The sequence below is a fragment of the Phalaenopsis equestris genome, unplaced genomic scaffold, assembly GCF_001263595.1.
Source record: "Phalaenopsis equestris unplaced genomic scaffold, ASM126359v1 Scaffold216291, whole genome shotgun sequence".
In the NCBI taxonomy this organism is placed as follows: Eukaryota; Viridiplantae; Streptophyta; class Magnoliopsida; order Asparagales; family Orchidaceae; genus Phalaenopsis; species Phalaenopsis equestris.
The window spans coordinates 50,413-68,227 of NW_018234923.1; the positions used below are offsets into that span (position 1 = coordinate 50,413).

Below are 17,815 nucleotides of genomic sequence, written 5' to 3' on the forward strand. Positions count from 1 at the left end.
CCCCCAAACATTATCTTTTTCCCCTTTTAAGCGCCGACATCTGCCAATACATCATTCGGAAGAACAGAAACAGTATTGTCTCCGGTAGTGGGAGGGAGAGGTAGCATCATGTCAACCAGTGTTTCAAAAGTCTGCGGAACGCACTCGGGGGCGGAAGAGGGATAGGTATGAAGTGGGGCAAATCCAGTAGCATTTTTACTCTGAGGTTTTAGATTTGGATGCAAATGATAACATTGAGAATGAGAGTGTCCAAATATCCGGAAGTGGGTGCAATAAAGAGGTATCTGTTCAAGTTCCTCTTGCTGCCAAAATCCCTGATGCTGTGTGCTAATTCATCTCTCCCGCAAAAGTTAAAGTAATATCCCGTTCTATCAAAATTTTGGCTTCAGAAGACCGAGTCAGATTCACTGTAAGCATATCAGTTTTGAGAGGTTTACTGTATACCATCGCTAAAGCGAAGAGGAGCTTTTGATTGTAAAGGTGGACCTTCAAACCTGGGAAGCGCAGCCAAACAAGAATGGTAGGAGGTTCAGTACGAGGTTCAAAATCCACCGTCCATTTTAAAAGCTTCATCACCTGGTTGTCTATTCGAAGGAGTCTTCTCGCAAACAAATGAGCGTAGTCTGCATCATTTGATAATTGAATGAGAATGTGTCGATCATCCAATTTACCAATCTTTCAACTCCGTTTCAGCTTCATTTGCTCAAATCCTTTCGAATTAGCTCAAGTTTACGGTTTTCATAAAGAAACTTACCTACTAAGAACAGTCGGCAGGGCGCAGCTAGGGTGAAGATCTCGGCCTCTGCGAGAAAGATTGCAGGTTTGCCATTTTTATGAGATATTTTTTTGAGAAATTCGGTTTCAATGCCAAGAGAAAAAGTATCGTGGTAACTTTGCGGAAACATATTTGAAAGAGGAGCGGGAGCGGGGTTATCACCGGTGAGGGCGGTGGCGTAGGAAAGAACCCTTGAGGCCATCACCTTGGCCGGTGTTTCACTGCGTGCGCATTGTCGCTGAGCAGTAGGACACAATCTGCGACCGAGGACGAATGCACTCGACGCAGACGACAAGCGACATGTGAGCAGCAAAACAATGACGTGTGACAAGGGCGAAGAATGCAGCGACGATGCGGTGCTGGCGTAGCTGTCCAAAGAAGACGACCGAGAATGAAGAAGACTTTGTAAACAGCGAGCGAGATTGTATCCGAAGTTGACGAAACAGTAGCCACGCACGAAGACAATGGAGTGAAGCTGGAGGTTAACGCCGGGTTTCGGGTGAAACCCTAGCAGCGCTCGCCGCCATTTTCATACTTTGATTTGGTTTCCTGTGTTGAACCAAGCCTAGCAGAGGTAAGGTATGTGTTAGGGTTGTTTGATGAAGTATATATATATATATATATATTTATTTATAAACACCCAAGGGCTAATTTTATTAAAATAGAAAAGATACATAGATGTTGTATGAGAGGACCCAAAAAAAAGTACCCTACCCATACGATATATCAGACACTAGCATCCTAAATGGATGAAACATTAATAAAACACAAAAAAAAAAAACTTGCTGGAAATAAGCTGTTAGGCACTAGCCAGCTTGGTCTTGCCTCTGTCTTTGGTTCTAGGAGCGGAGACAGCTAACAAATTGCTGAGTATCGTTCCATTACCCGAAGTTACTAGAGTATCATCCAATAAGTTTCCAAGTTGGGGTGTGCCTCCATTCATCTTTTTCTTTTTAGATGTGTATTCTTGTCATTTCTCATTTGAGGACTGCCTCATCTGATCTGTGTGGTCAATAGATTGTTGGGTATGTATGAGAGAATGAGCCCCCAGCTCTTGACTAACAGTAACAACATTCTGATTCTGAAGAAGTGGTAAGTTTGTCTCTTCAACACCTGATGCATCCTAGGGATGTGGAGCTCCAATACTATCCTGATTATCAACCATCTGCCAATATATCAGTCGGAAGAACAAAGACAGTATTGTCTCCGGTAGTGGGAGGGGGAGGTGGCATCGTGTCAACAGGTGTTTCAATAGTCTGTGGAATGCACTCAGGAGCGTAGGAGAGACAGGTATGAGGTGGGGCAGATTCAGAAGCATTTTTACTTGAAGGTTTTAAATTCGAATGCAACTGATAACATTGAGAAGAAGAATGTCCAAACATACGACAATGAGTACAATAAAGTGGTATTTGGTCAAGTTCTGCTTGCTGCCAAATCTCTGATGTTGTGTGTCAATCCATATTTCTCCCGAAAAAGGTAAAGTAATATCTCTTTCTATCAAAATTTTGGCTTCTGAAAGCCGAGTTAGATTTACTGTAGGCGTGTCAGCTTTGAGGGGTTTACCGTATACCATTGCTAAAGCAAAGAGAAACTCTTGATCAAAAAGATGGATCTTCAAACCTGAGAATCTCATCCAAACAAGAATGGTAGGAGGTTCAGTACGAGGGTCAAAATCCATCATCCATTTTAAAATCTTCATCACCTGGTTTTCTATTCGAAGAACTCTTCTCGCAAACAAATGGGTGTAATCTTCGTCATTTGATAATTGAATAAGAATGTGATGACCATCCAATTTATCGATATTCCAACCCCCTTTCAGCTTCATTTGCTCAAAGTCCTTTCGAATTAGCTCAAGTTTAGGATTTCCATAAAGAAATTTACCTATTAAGAACAGTCTGTAGGGCGTAGCTTAGGGTGGAGACCTCTATCTTAGTGAGAAAGATTGCAGGTTTTTCGTTTTTACGAGAAGCTTTTTTGAGAAATCCGGTTTCAATGCCAAAAGCAAAATTGTTGTGGTGTCGTTGCGGAAACGTATTCGAAAGAGGGGCGGAGACGGGGTTATCACTGGCGAGGGCGGCAGCATAGGAATGTCCTGATGCCATTTCTTCAGATCGATCGGCACAGATCCGCCGCAATCGACGACGCGAACGCGAGATGTCCGCTTCTGTGAGGTGGAAGACGAAGGAGGAAGGAGGAAGACGCGATGCGGCCTGTCGGCTTCGAACAGAGGCGATGAGATGCGATCTGTCGGCTTCGAAAGAGACGACGAGATGCGATCTGTCGGCTTCTAACAGAGACGACGAGATGCGATCAACAGTGGACTTCGAAGCCGTGACCCGACGACGACGGAGAGCGACGCCGGAGTAATGATCTTCGATAAGGGTTACTAGGGTTCGACATGGGTCGAAACCCTAGCGGAGCCGAACGTGGGAGACGGCATCAGAGCATATTATATATATATGTATATATATATATGTATATATATATATATGTATATATATATACATATATACATATATCTTAAGATGACACTTTTTTATGATCTACGAGATTGAAATTACTTATGGATGGATGTAAGATTTTTTTTAATAACATCAAATATTTATATTAGTTTATTAAAAACTTAACTGACATGCATACTATATTTTTCCCCATATATTACTGTATTTTAGGAGTATGAGTTTTCACTAATTTGTTTAGTTCATTGTTATTTCAAACTAAATTCTTAGGTTAATTAAGAAGATGGACGATAAAAGAAAAAAATATTTATAGAAAACACGGACAACCAATAATAATGTATAATTTTTTTATATAAATTTAATTAAACTTGATTAGTTGCCCTTTCATCTATTAATTGGTAATGAATATAGAAAACTTCTCACAGTCCGACCATCTGTACTATCTTGGTTAATTCCAAATCCTAGGCCGGGTCGTGATACTCTTTTTGACGCAAGGCATGAAACTTGGTTTTGATCTCATACAACTCTGCAATGTTTTTAGTGCTGGAATATGTGCTCTTATGGCCTCTCAAATTTCTTTGACAGTTTTGTAGAGTAGAAAATTTTCTCCTCTCCCACTTTGGTGGTCATTGAGTTGACTAGCCAATACAAAACCGGTGTGATCTTGATTCTTCCACATGCGGTATTTAGGGTCGGTGATCTCAGGAACTGTGACTTCTCTCGTGAGTTATTCCTCTTTCCTTCTACATCAAATGTACATAAATAATGATTGGGACCATTGAAGGTAGTTATGGCCGTTTAGTTTATCATTTTTGATAAAGTTGGAGAGTTTAGGAGTTGTCTGGACAAAATCTCTAGTATCTGATTCAAAGTTAAACTCTGGAGTAGAACTTGAAGTATTTATCCTATTCTTGGTCATCAACTGCTGCTTGCTACGACTTTCGCTGCCTCAACTTTATACGACTTTTGTCTTCTACTTGATACAGCTTTGGTCCTGTGGCTCTCGTAAAGAAAATCATTTCCGCCGGAGAGCAAATTCTCAGGCTACTTGTGCCTGTTAACTTCCTGATGCTGGCACTTGGAAGCCTGGGTTTGGTGGAAGGAACTAGCGCCTGTAGAGGGAAGGAGGGAAGGCGTTCCAGCCGAAGGAGTGCTTGCAACGACGAGTTTTGTGAAAATATGCATTTTCATTACTAAATAAAATACACAAACTATGCAAGTATCATCTATGATGTACACAAAATAGACCTATCATCTATAAGTATGGTAGACTAATTCTTATCATCATCTATATGCATCAAAATTAAAGAACCCTTAAGAGTGTGTTTAGCACAGTGAGCGGCCTTATTACATTCACGTGATGTATGAACAAAAAGAACTTGCAGCGACGAGTTTCAGAGGGGCACTTCTTGCTGCTAGGAAGAGCCGAGAAAGGGGCCTGCACGGATTTTGCAGAGTAAATTTTCGGTTGAAGTTGACAGGAGGGAGAGTTTTTGTATTAGGTATACGATACCTTGTAGAAAATAGGTTTGGAGAGGAATAATTCCCTAATTTCATTATTCATTTGTAAGGTACGTATATATATATATATATATATAAGAAAGACAATCTTTTTTAATTTACAAACTTGCAACATATATCTAACCTAAATTAAGAATGGAAATAATTCTAAAATAAAAATAAAATAAGATAGAATAGGAAGGAATTAAACTAATCGACGGTTTCCTAAGTTTTCCCAATCAAACCTTCTAGGATTTGGAAGACGCGGGCCATCCCACAAGAGAGAGAGAGAGAGAGAGAGAGAGAGAGAGAGAGAGAGAGAGAGAGAGAGGGATCTTCTCAGATTTCCACACCTTTTTATTTAAATACCTTATTTTTAGGACTATATTCATAATCCTCTCTCATCTTCCTAGGCTGACCTTTTATTTGGCTTTCTCTACTTCGTAGCTACTGTGCGTGGAAGCATTAAGATAACAAAGTTCATCCAATTCATTTACTGCACTAGACATGCGCATCACTTCCCTTTAAGGGAATGCTAGAACATGTGCATCCCTCTCGTATGGGCTTCAGTCAACTTTGTTATGGAATTAGTGACATGAAGTTGTATATATTATTTTCATTTTGCATTTTAAGATCATGTAGGTATTTGTGAATCAGAGAAACTATTTTTGAAACATTTTAAGGTTACGAAAGTTTCATATTTTGCTCTATTCCACATGTCTGGTTAACCTAGTCATGCAAATATATGGACCGTAACATCATATTTAAATGCTTCTTATAGTAATTGGTGTAGAATTTAAACTGTTCAATATAGTTGTACAACTGTCATATTTTGTCGAACAATTATGAGATTTAAGAATTTATGATCCCATCTGGCATTTTTTTCCCTCCTTTTTCTGTTGTAATAGTGTTCCTCCGCAGCATATCTCTTGCTGTTGGCACCTTGGCATTTTCTTTTATGGTATTGAAGTGAATGAGCACTTTATTACTTCATTTTTTACTGTTGGTCTAACTTTCCACACATATCATCAAGGTTGATGCTGAGAGACTGTTCCATCAAAAGGCTGCCGTAGTTCTGGACAAGCTTTATAATGAGGTAATACTTTTTCATCTTATAGACATTTTGAAATAGAAACTGTGCAAAAGATTCTTGAGCCTTAAATCCTTGACAGCTGCAGTTGACTTGTCCTGATTGCATGCATATTTTTTCATAATCATACTGGTAGCTTATTGCATTCTTTTTTTGGTCTAGATGGTTCAATTAAAGCATCAGGACGGATCTAGTTCAAAGTTTTCTAGTCCGACTAAACAACATTCTTCATCTGCCAAAATTGATGCCACAGCTCCAAATGAAAATACTGACGTTTGTAACGACCAATCTAGTAGCTCATTTGCAGATGCCGAGAATGGAGCTGATAATATCAAGCCCCATCATTCTCCAAAATCCCCAGAAAACAAAACTTATGAGAATCTGAATGACAAGGTAGATTTTCCCAGGGAGATTTCTGCTAATGGTCAAAGCGACACAAATTTTGTGGCAGAAGTAAGGTTCTTCACCTTATCTGAAAACTTTACTCTGTTATTAGTAATTTAGGCATAAAAACAACCACGTCTGCTGAAATTATGCAGGTTTTTTTTTTATATTTGTTAATGATAAAATATGCAGTTGATTACCTAACCTGTCATCTATTCTTTGATTGGTTGATGAAATAAATCTTTAAGGTAAATCTGGAAGCTTGTTGAATTCTTGGGCTAATGATTTCTTATTCATTAAATCTTGTGTCGAAATGTGCAACTCGAATATTATTCGAGTGGTTTGATGAGATTGCTAACCATTTTAAACATTAAAGCTAATTTTAGTTTCACTTTTTAATTAAAATTTGCTATTCAACTTCAGTCTCTATATTAGTATGTGAAGATTAACTTTAAGCTTTATTATTTATACTATTTAATGTACATGCCTAAACCCTTCTCTTTATCTTTCCTTAATGTTTAAACAAATAAGATTTGCGTTTAATATTTAACTGTTTTAGTTGTATTTCTCTACATATTGCCTGCATGATGCATGTTCTCTTTTCATATTAACTTGATTTTCATATACTTCTGTGGTGAAAATCTTTTGTTTCATCTCCTCTCCTCTAGCTTGTTTATAGTTGTAACAAGTGGTATTAATGCCCTGTTCAATATAGAGCTTTGTTTTTGAACCCTAGGATGAAGAGTGATGTGTTTTTATCCATGGGCTTTGGAAGGTGCATCTCAAAGGAGCTGGAATAAGTTAAAATTGAATTGGGCTGATAGTTATTTGCTCTTCATGTTAACATTGACAAAGCAAGACCTTGCATCTGACTCTCAAACTTCGTTTGTCAAAGGATATGTGAAACTGTGGAGTATGATTTTTCTGTACATAAAAATTGAGCTAGGCAACCTTAGTCATGGGAAGATTGATGTTTGCTTTGAAAGCTCATGCCCTGCTCTTCTTAAGGATTTATGGTTCTAGATCATATTTTGAAAAGATAACTTATATTTTAGACAAGATACGATCCATAAATTTCATTCATTTGTAGGGTTTTTATGATATGGTTCCCATTTTCCCTTAGTCACAAGCTCTTATGCTTAATTACTCTTTCTAATTGCAAGAAGTATTTTCAATTAAAGCTAGTTGATTGGTGCTAAGTCTATAGCTTTAGTCGCAGTAGTTTAGTTTTAGGGCTAAGAAATTACGTCCTTTAGAGTGGATGGTGTGGGTTATAAACTTTATTAAGATCCTATGATTCTATATGTTAGGTTATCATGGATCTTGGTTTGTGTAGTTAAAAAAGATAGTCGATCCAATTTGGCTTAAGTATCCTTATTAACAATCATTAGTTATGTTAATCAAGGGAGTTTATAAACTTGGGTGAATGCGTGTGTGAGGGGATATTATGAAGTTGATATTACTTAAGAAATGATCTTTTACTCTATTAAGTGCACTCTATGTTTCACCACTCAAGGATTTTGGGCCATGGGATGATTCACGAGCTTTGGCCATGATTCTGACTTAACGATTTTTTTCTTGGATGAATCACCTAATCAAAAGGCCCTAGTTATTACCGTACCATTTTGTGGTGATATTTGACTATATAATCACTAAGTTAGAAATCACAAGAGTGACCCTAAAAATATGTTTGATATATTATTTTATATTGTGAGCTAAGATTATCTTAAATTTGTCATCCTCAATAAACTATAGTTGATGGATGTGTTATTATTTTAAGGCTTAGATAGTAAACTTCACTTGAATTTTTATATTTTATAATTTGTTTCATTATAAGAGCATTTTGATAATAAGATCAGATCTGGTTGAGATAGTTTATGAACATGACACCATTAAGGCTATCATGTTTTTGGTTGTCCAGTTTTTTCTTCAAATTTGTGTGTTTTTGATCCTTATGACTCATTTGATGCAGCATGATTTGTGCTTGAAATTTTAATTTTGCAATCTTAGCTTTATTTAATCTTTTATTTTTATTTCATGTTTGTGTTCAAAAGTCCCTTTTAATTTTAATTTTCTATCCAATGCAAGTTTGTTCACTTGAAATTTTGATAGCTTTCCGATGTCTCACTTACATATGGGGTGTCTATGGAAATGATAGGCCTCTTTTCACCTTGCCAAAAATATGTGCATGTTCGGTATCTTATGTCATCCCAACTAAGGTTTTATTTTGTCCATCACACTAAAAAAGGCATGTATTAGTTTGTTTATATATGCATGAATGTTTGCAACATGGGTTTCCCCGCCAAGTTTGAATAATATGTACGTGTTACTTATATGATTGTTGGGTAGTCTCTCCCATTGCGCTAAGAAAAATATGTACGTGTCTTCTCTCCATCGTGCTAAAAAATACATGCATGAGTTACTTTGCATGAAAATCTTGTAATGCAATATATTTTCTCCACCGTGTTAAGGAAGCATGCATAGGGCATTTCCACTACATTGCAAACATCATCTATGAGTTTTCCCTGCCATGAAAAGAGCAGCACAATAGGTTTCACTCGTTGCATCAAATGCATCACAAATGGAATGTTGAGAGCTTTACCTGTTACATTTTATATCTTTTGGTGGATGCCCTAGAGCTTGCTTTATAGTGATGATATTTTTCGATTGGAAATTTCAAAAACCGCAAGGGATGTTTGAAAGTTAGCGTTTATGGTTTGGATAGGTAGAATTAAAGGAAATCCCAAGTTCATGAGTTGCCCATGTAAGGTATAACAACAACATCAACAAGTCTTTATCCCACTAAGTGGGGTTGACTACATGAATCCTTTTTCTCCATTGTTTCTTGTTGATTATCAAATTTTCATTTAATTCTAATAGATTAAGATCATTTTTTTATACAACGTGCCTGTGCCTTTTTAGGTCTACCTTTGCCTTTCTTAACATCAATCGAATCTAAAACATCCACTCTCCTAATTGGATTATCAGATGACCAACGTTTAATGTGATCAACCATCTAAGATGACTCTCTAATCTTGTCCGCTACTGGAGCTACACCAACCCTATCACAAATATACTTATTTTGCATTTTATCTCTAAGTGTCAAGCCACTCATCCACTTAAGCATTCTCATCATCAGCAACACTTTAACTTTACCTTATGCTTCTCTTTTAAAGGCCAACATTCTACGCCATAGAGCAATGCAGCTCTCGCCACGTTCTTATAAAATTTTCCTTTATGTTTAAGCAGTACTTTCTATCACACAATTGTACCGGCGCATTCCTTCACTTTACCTAACCAACTTGAATTCTACTAATAACACCCCCATTTATATCACAATCACTTTGAACAATAGACCAGATATATCTAAAACATTCACACCTTTTTCAGATTTGATCATCCATAGTTACAACTCTTCCACTAGAGCTACTACTACTAATATTACATCCACTAGAGCTACTACTACACTACTAATATTACATTCCATGTATTTAGTTTTAGCTCTACTCAAATGAATGTCTTTAGACTCTAATGTGGACCTCCATAATTCAAGTTTTTCATGAACTCTTTCTCTAGTCTTATCCACAAGAAGGATATCATCAGCAAAAAGCATACACCAAGGTACATTCTCCTGTAAATATCCAGTAAGAGCATCCATATCCAGTAAGAGTAAATATCCAGTAAGAGCATCCATTGCTAAAGCAAACAGATACGAGCTTTAATGCTGATCCCTAATGTAATACAACTGAAATAGGAAAATGCTTATCAATGCTCCTTTTGTTGAATACAAGTAACCACTCTAGTATACATATTTTTAATGACTTGAATATAAGCATATCAACACCTTTCTTCTCTAGAACTCTTCAAAGAACTTCTCTTGGAACCTTCCCGTAAGTTTTTTCATCAATAAAAGTTATATGTAGATCCTCTTTTTTCTCTCTATACTTCCCCATCAAACCTCTCAACAAATGTATAACTTCCATAGTAGATTTGCTCGACATATATCCAAACTGATTATGCGAAATCTTTGTATCACGTGTTAACTTATGTTCACTTACCCTCTTCCATAACTTTAAAGTTTGACACATTAACTTAATTCCTCTATAATTTGCATACTCTTATACATCCTCTTTATTCTTAAAAGTGCAAACCAAAGTACTCTTCCTCCACTCGGGCATCTTTATAGTTTTGAAAAAAATATTAAAGAGTTTAGTAAGCCAAGAAACTCACAAATTTCTTAAATATTTCCATACTTTACTTGGGATATCATCAGGTCCCATTGATTTACCATTATTGGGTTTCTTTAAAGCCTTCTCAACTTCTTTACTAATTTAGAGGTAAAAATAAAGCATTTTATCATTATTAACAATATTACGATTATTAAGGTCGATCGTATTTTCAGAAATTTCTTTGAAAATGTTATCAAAATAGCGCACCCACCTATGTTGAGTACCTTCTTCTAAAAAAACACTTTATTTTCATCTTCAATACACTTTACTTAAGTTAAAGCTTTACTTTTCTTTTCTCTTTGTTTGACTGGTGTATACATATATTTTCATTCTCTTTAGTATCTAATTTATTATAATGATTAGTAAAAGCAGAGTTTTTAGTATCACAAATTGTTTTCTTAGACTCTATACGGACCACCTTATAATTTTCTTAGTTCTCTAAGTTTCTCCATTTAAACTAATTCTTATATTACACTTTCTTTTATTTTATCTCTTCTTACATGTTACTATTCTACCACTAATTATTTTTATTTATATAACTTTTTTTTTTTATCTAAATACATCTTTTGTCACTTGTTTAATAGTGTTTGTTACTTTCTCATACATAGAATTTACTTTTTCATGAACATCTCAAATCTTGAAATCTTGAAGTTTAACCATAATTTTTTTGTGTCTTTTAGGTGTCTACATCAAATTCTATGACCATAATTCTAGTATTTTTGATCTTACAATGATTGATCTTTAAATAAAAAATTAATAATCGATATTGAGTACTTAAATTTTCACTTGAAATGACCTTATAATTATTACATTCTTGTTGATATCTTCTTTTGATAAGAAAATAATAAATTTGTGTTTTATTAGATGCATTCTTATAAGTAATAATATGTTCATATTTGTTCTTAAATAAAGTATTAGCGATAACCAAATCATACACTAAAATAAAATTAATATGGTTCTTCATTAACCACGTCAAAATCATAGCCACCATGAATATTTCTAAAATCTTTTGTTACTCTACCAATATATCTATTTAAATCTCCCCCAATAAAAATTCTTTCTTCAAGAGGTATCATTTGTTTTAATTTTTCTAGGTCATTCCAGAATTCTTTTTAGAAGATATTTCTAAATCTACTTAAGAATCATAAACACTCATACTATTAAAAATCTTATTATCAACAATAATCTTAAGGACAATAGTTTTATCTTTCATTCTATTAATTTTTTCAACATTAACTTTCAAACACGTATCTACAATGACACCTACACCATGTTTAGTGCGATTTTTACATGAATAACAAAGTTTAAAACCTAAGCTTTCAATCTGCTTAGTTTTTTCTCCAGCTCATTTAGTTTCTTGAATACATACGATATTTATCTTTTTATGAACCATAATATCAATTAATTTCATTAATTTACCCGTTAGAGTATCTACATTCCAAGATCTTTTCCTAAAATTAATTTTATGAACTAATTTTTTTACTTCTATTCGTCCGTAATGTGAGAACCTTTGCTTATTTGACACAATACTCAGTGTCAGTGTAGCGGTCATTTCAAACTTTTCACTATTTTTCAGGTCATACAGCGCATCACTTCCAAAAGACATTCTAGCATTTACACAAGGATTTAATGAATTTATGTCATGATTTTTTTGACAAATTTTATGTTGGTTGTCAACTACCAAATGCAACTTTACACATTTTATATCTGGGGATTGGGAGACCCGATAATCGCAGTGTTAGTTGGCCATATAAGATGTAATCCAAAAATAGGAAACTCTAGATATGATTTTTGGGCATATGGCAGTGAGAATATAGGTAATGCTAGCCATGAAATTACTTAAAAATGTTAAGTTAGGATCTCTAAATGAACTCTAATATATTTCATTAAATTTGATGGATTGTTGATATTCTTGTTAGATTTTATTTAGAGACCAAGTGTTGTAGGAACTTAATCTAGCCACCAAGTCTTAAAAAGATGTTTGATCTTGAGAAAGTAGTTAATGGCTAGAAGTTTATCGAAAAACTTGTAGAAAAATGTATTAGTTTGGATCTTTTCTTAACCAAATTTCAAGGGATTTAATTTGGTTAAAAGAAGAAGATTATATCATATGTTTCTTAGTCTTGGCTGACCATTTGATGTTAGGATTTGGCTATGTTTTTGTGGGAGATTGAAGTACAAAAAATTAGATGATTGCAAGGGAAGGAGGAACAAAAATCTTAAAACAAGGATTTGATTTTTCAACACAGGAAAAATTACAACATAAGTATTTTTTTATTGTGTTCCTTTAGATAAACCGGTGTTTGGTGTTGCTCTCTTTAGGATGTTGTTATAGCTGTTGAGTTTCTAGTCTATTGCTTGAACTACTATACATGCTGCGTCGATTCCTAATATCAATTTCTTTATCTATTTTTCATGTCTCATTGAAAATTGTTTTGCCTAGAGCTTTACTTGGAATAGTAACTTTTGTTAGACATTGTCTTGTTATTTTAATTTTAGCATTTTGATAGTTGCATGAATCACTATACTATCATATAAAAAAGTTTCTGATTCTTATTTTCGTTTAATTACTTGTAAGGTTATTCATTCCTTTGATGCACAGACTGATGGCGAGCTCAGCATCTCAGTTGGTGATTACATTGTCGTACGTCAGGTATATATATATATATACATATTTTTTGTTCCATTGAGATAATTATACCCATATATGATTTAGAAGTTCTTATAATACAGTTTTAGTTTGTTTCATTTCCGGGTAAATTCCATTTTTCTTAACTTTATAAATAAGGGTTAGGCCTGTATAAGTTGCAATACTTACTACCAGATTCTTTTCAATAGTTTTTGTAAGAAGTACTTTGTCCGTAAAAATTGAGGAATATGTAAGGTTTTCACACAGTGTAGTGCTTTTTCAGTGTGAGGGCTGAAGAGAAACTGAGAGAAAAGAGATAATTCAAACTTGCATCCACTTGTTCTCTCTTATTTTTCAATGAATAACATTTACCTGATATTTGTTCCATCTCATCAATTTTTTTCTTCTGGTGTGCTATAAATTTAAAGGTAGCTCAAAGTGGATGGTCTGAGGGTGAATGCAAGGGGAAAGCGGGTTGGTTCCCATCAGCTTATGTCGAGAAACGGGAGAAAGCTCCAGCAAGCAAGGTAATTGCTCTGTTGTCATGTTAGTAGTCCTGACATCAAGTTCATGAAATCGAGCCTTGTACAAATGCCTCTTGGCTTTTTTCCTTTAATTCATACATCCAAGCTTTTTCAGTGTTTGCTCCTTCATATCTTTTTTTTTGGAAGCTCTGGTGTCTATTACGGTTGTCAGGTGCAGTAGCTGCTTTTGTAAATAATATCTATGGTTGGAATTATATTAATCTGTCATTTTTTCTTCTTCTCTGAATTAGTCTTGTCTTATTATTAACTCTATATGTGGTATTGTATTTGTATTAAATAGGAACATTGATTTTCTTTATTCTTTTTAGATTGAGTTTTGTTTGTATTGTATGTTGTACTGAAGCTTTCTTGCTTCATTTACTGTTCTTGCTCCGTAAGTCATAGGAAAATTTGAAGTTTCTTTCTGCTCTTTTTTTGTTTGGATTTGTGTTCCTCTATTTTCTAGGTTTAGTTTAAATTGCTAGTTGTTTTGTACGTTAGTGTCACTCCTAATTGAGAAAAATGTTTATGAGGACCGTGCTGTGGGTTTTCTTGAAAGAGGACCGATACCCTGTAGAAGAAGGTAAGATGGACGAATAACATAGAGGAAAAAGCTAGAAATGCATTACTTCATTTATCGTAAAGATGCTCATTGAAAGCATAAAATAGTACACTAACAGTAAATTTAAATATAGATAGATAAAGATATTTGAGATCAAGATAAATGGCTGAGATGAGCTGAGGTGGTTTTTAAGGTGTGGTGAGGATGACACCTGATAAAGCGCAATGATAAGTTATGCTACAGGTATAGTATAATCATCACCCGCCCCCACCCCCCCACCCCCCCAGCCAGTAGCTTGCTCTCCGACAGGTGGGGGGTGTAGTATAATCACCCCCCGCCCCCACCCCCCCACCCCGCAAGCTATCAGTTGGATGACAGAGAGTTGGCTTGTCCCAAAGCTCGTATTAACGAGGTGTAGGTAACGCCTTGGTGAAAATATAAGCAGGTTGGTGTTCAATGGGAAGATACTGGAGAGAGAGCTTCTCGAAGGTGATATGTTCCTGAATGAATTGTTAGTCAATCTCAATATGTTTGGTTTTGGCGTGCAAAATTAGGTTAAGTGCAATAGCCATAACAGAAGTGTTGTCACAATAAATGGGTATTGAAGGGTCTGTAGAGAGGTGAAAATCATGTAACAATCGTCGTAAACATCAATAGCTCCGGAATAGGGCTCTCTATTTAGCTTCAACTGAGGAGCGAGCCACTGTCGGTTGTTTCTTAACGTACCAAGAGATATGATTGGGGTCTAAGAAGGAGCAATGACCAGTAATGGAGCGACGATCGTGATAATCACTAGCCCAACTAGAGTTTGAATAGGCATGTAGTGTTAGCGGTTTAACATGTAGTGGCAAACCATAAGTAAGAGTGTCGTTAATATATTGAAGTAGTTGTTTGAGCTGTTGAAAGTGTGTAGACAAGGGATTATGCAGATGTTGAGAGAGGCTGTTGACCACAAATTGAATATCTGGCCTTGTGATGGTGAGGTGCTGAGCGAGCCCACCAAGTGACTTAGGTAAGCGAGATAAGTGAAAGGTCATTGGGAGTTATCAGTACCTTGGAGGGAGCCGAAGATGGAGTTGTTTGGGGTTTACAGTCAAGCATGCCTGCCCTTTGTAGAATATTTTTAGCATAGGTGGTTTGGGAGAGATGAACCCCGTTGGTGGTATGCTGAATTTTGATGCCGAGAAAGGTGGATACTGGATCGAGCAACTTCATTAAGAACTTTTGGCGAAGTTTTTGGATGAGCTGAGTAATGGCACTTGGATTGTTCTCTGTTAGTAGAATGTCATCTACATAAAGAAGTAGGTATATCTGTGCTGAATGGGAATTGTAAGTAGTGAAGGATTAGCATGGCTCAATTTAAAATCGGATTGTAACAGGTGTGTAGAAAATGTTTGAAATCATTTTCGTGGCGCTTGCTTGAGGCCATAGAATGATTTGAGAAGGTGACATACATGATGAGGATGAGTTGATTCAATGTATCCCGGAGGTTGGCGTATGAAGATAGTGTCGGAGAGCATGTCGTGAAGGAAGGCATTCAAGACATCCAGTTGAAGTACTTGCCACTCAAAGTGAAGGGCCACAGTTAGAAAGGTGCGAATGGTGGAAAACTTCACGGCTGGGCTAAAAGTTTCAGTCTAGTTTAAGCCATATTCTTGCTGAAATCCTTGAGCGACAAGGAGTGCTTTGTAATGTTTGATAGTGCCATCAACTTTTTTCTTGAGGCCAAATGTCCATTTACAACCAAGGATTGGTTTATCAGTCGGAGGTGGAACAAACTGTTAGGTTTTCTGCAAGTGAAGAGCATAAATCTCCTCATCTATAGCTTGTCGCCACAAGGGAGAACTTGCGGCCTGTTTATAGGTTGTGGGTTCCATGGGATCGTGGATATTGTGGTGCGGGTTAGGCACTTGTTTGGAAGTGAGGGGACCAGTTTTAGACCTTTTTATCATATGGTGAGATGGAGGAAGCGGCTGTATGATTTTTGGTGCAATTATAGGTGGAGATAGGTATTCGACAGAGAGTGTAGTTGTAGAAAGGGTAGGTGGCTGCTGGGAATGAGATAGTGGAGTAGCTAATTTTGGTGGATAAGAGGAGCTGGGCAGAGGGATGGGAGAGGTAGAAAGGTGTTGTAGTTGGTTATTGTTAGTAGTGGCAAGGAATGTGAAGGGGTGTGGAGAGGGAGGCTGAGAAGGTTGTTGTAGTGTTGGTAAGGTGATATAGGAAAAGAGTGTTCGTTAAAGATGACATGCCGTGAAATGATGATTTTGTCGGTGAGAGGATTGAAGCACTTGTAGGCTTTTGTATGGTCAGGATATCCAATGAAAATGCATGACATGGATCGATGTTGAAGCTTATGATGTTAGGAAGTGGGCAGCCACAAAAAACATCCACATCCAAAAATTTTGAGGTGACGATAATCCGGTTGTTGACCGTGAAGGAGTTTATATGGGGACAGGTTGGACGTGTGGTTATGGCAACCGTTTGATGAGGTAAATGGCTGTATGAACAGTTTCAAGCCAGAGGACGGGTGGGAGTTTGGATGTAGCTAGAATGGCACGAGTTATCTCAACTATGTGATGATGCTTTCGATCTACTACCCCGTTCTGTTCGTATAGGGGCATGTGAATTTGTGGATGATACCATTATGGAGTAGGTATTAGCTGAATTTTAAGTTTTTATACTCCCCACCTCCATCAGTTCTTAGAGATTTAACTTCTTATCAAATTGAAGTTCAATGAGTTGTTTAAATTTGATGAAGTTAGAGTGAACTTTATATTTATTTTGCATAGGATAGAGCCAAGTAAAAGCGATCAAAGTCATCAACAAAGAGTACATAGTAATTAAAACCTTGGACTGAGGATATGAGGGATGGTACCAAGACTTCTGAATGTATAAATTCTAGTGGATTACATTGAGTTTAACTAGAAGTAGGAGGTAAGCGATGACATTTAGTTATGGTACATGGTTTGCAAAAAGAATAAGAACCAGAAATTAAGAGCTGCGGCTGTTGATTTGCTATAGTTGCAAGTGTATGAGTGTTGGAATGGACCAAGCGTTGATGCCAGAGATGTTTATTGATTGTGTCAGAAGCTAGAGCTTGATGAGTGGGTGGAATTGGGTACAACCCATTGCGACAAGGTCCTTGAAGGAATGTTTGCTATAAAATATGGTCCTTAATTTGATAGCCCGTAGCATCAAAGATAATAAGGCAATTGTTATCAATGGCAAGTAGAGAGTTGGAAATAAGATTATGAGATAGGTGAGGGGAATAAAATAATTTGGAAAGAATAAGCTTACGAGATGGTGTTGGTAAGCGGTTGTGCCTGGAATGTTGAATGGGCGGTGTTGCACCATTACCAACCTGAATTGGTTCTTGGCCATTATAAGGTTCAGCTGCTTGCATTTGATCAAGTGATTTTGTCAAGTGGGTTGTAGCATTGGTGTCGAGATACCAATCCAGAGTAGTAGAAGAGGTAAGGAGAACTGTAGGCAGTGGAGTCTAGTTGGGTTGTTAGTTGACATTAAGTCAGTGCCAACAATTTGATGCTATATGTCTAGGTTTGTTACAAATTTGATAATGCACACTAGTACCTTGTGCTTGCTTGGGAAGAGAGGATTTGTGCTGGTTGTCGACAAGTTTGGAGGGTGAATTATAATTTT

At 36.4% G+C, this 17,815-nt stretch overlaps 1 protein-coding gene across 2 annotated transcripts in view; it reads left to right on the forward strand.

Annotated features, from left to right (window-relative positions):
• LOC110037170 (SH3 domain-containing protein 2-like) overlaps positions 1 to 13,901 on the forward strand; it is a 41,560-nt gene extending 27,659 nt beyond the window's left edge. Inside the window, exons 7-10 of one of the 2 annotated variants that reach the window (XM_020741752.1) lie at positions 5,768 to 5,830; positions 5,987 to 6,277; positions 13,040 to 13,090; positions 13,495 to 13,901. In XM_020741752.1, the coding sequence (XP_020597411.1) occupies positions 5,768 to 5,830; positions 5,987 to 6,277; positions 13,040 to 13,090; positions 13,495 to 13,617 (528 nt within the window). In that variant the 3' untranslated portion in view covers positions 13,618 to 13,901. Of the gene's footprint in view, positions 1 to 5,767; positions 5,831 to 5,986; positions 6,278 to 13,015; positions 13,091 to 13,494 lie in introns of both variants that reach the window. The other variant, XM_020741751.1, reaches the window with a different exon arrangement.
• Positions 13,902 to 17,815: the final 3,914 nt, after the last annotated feature.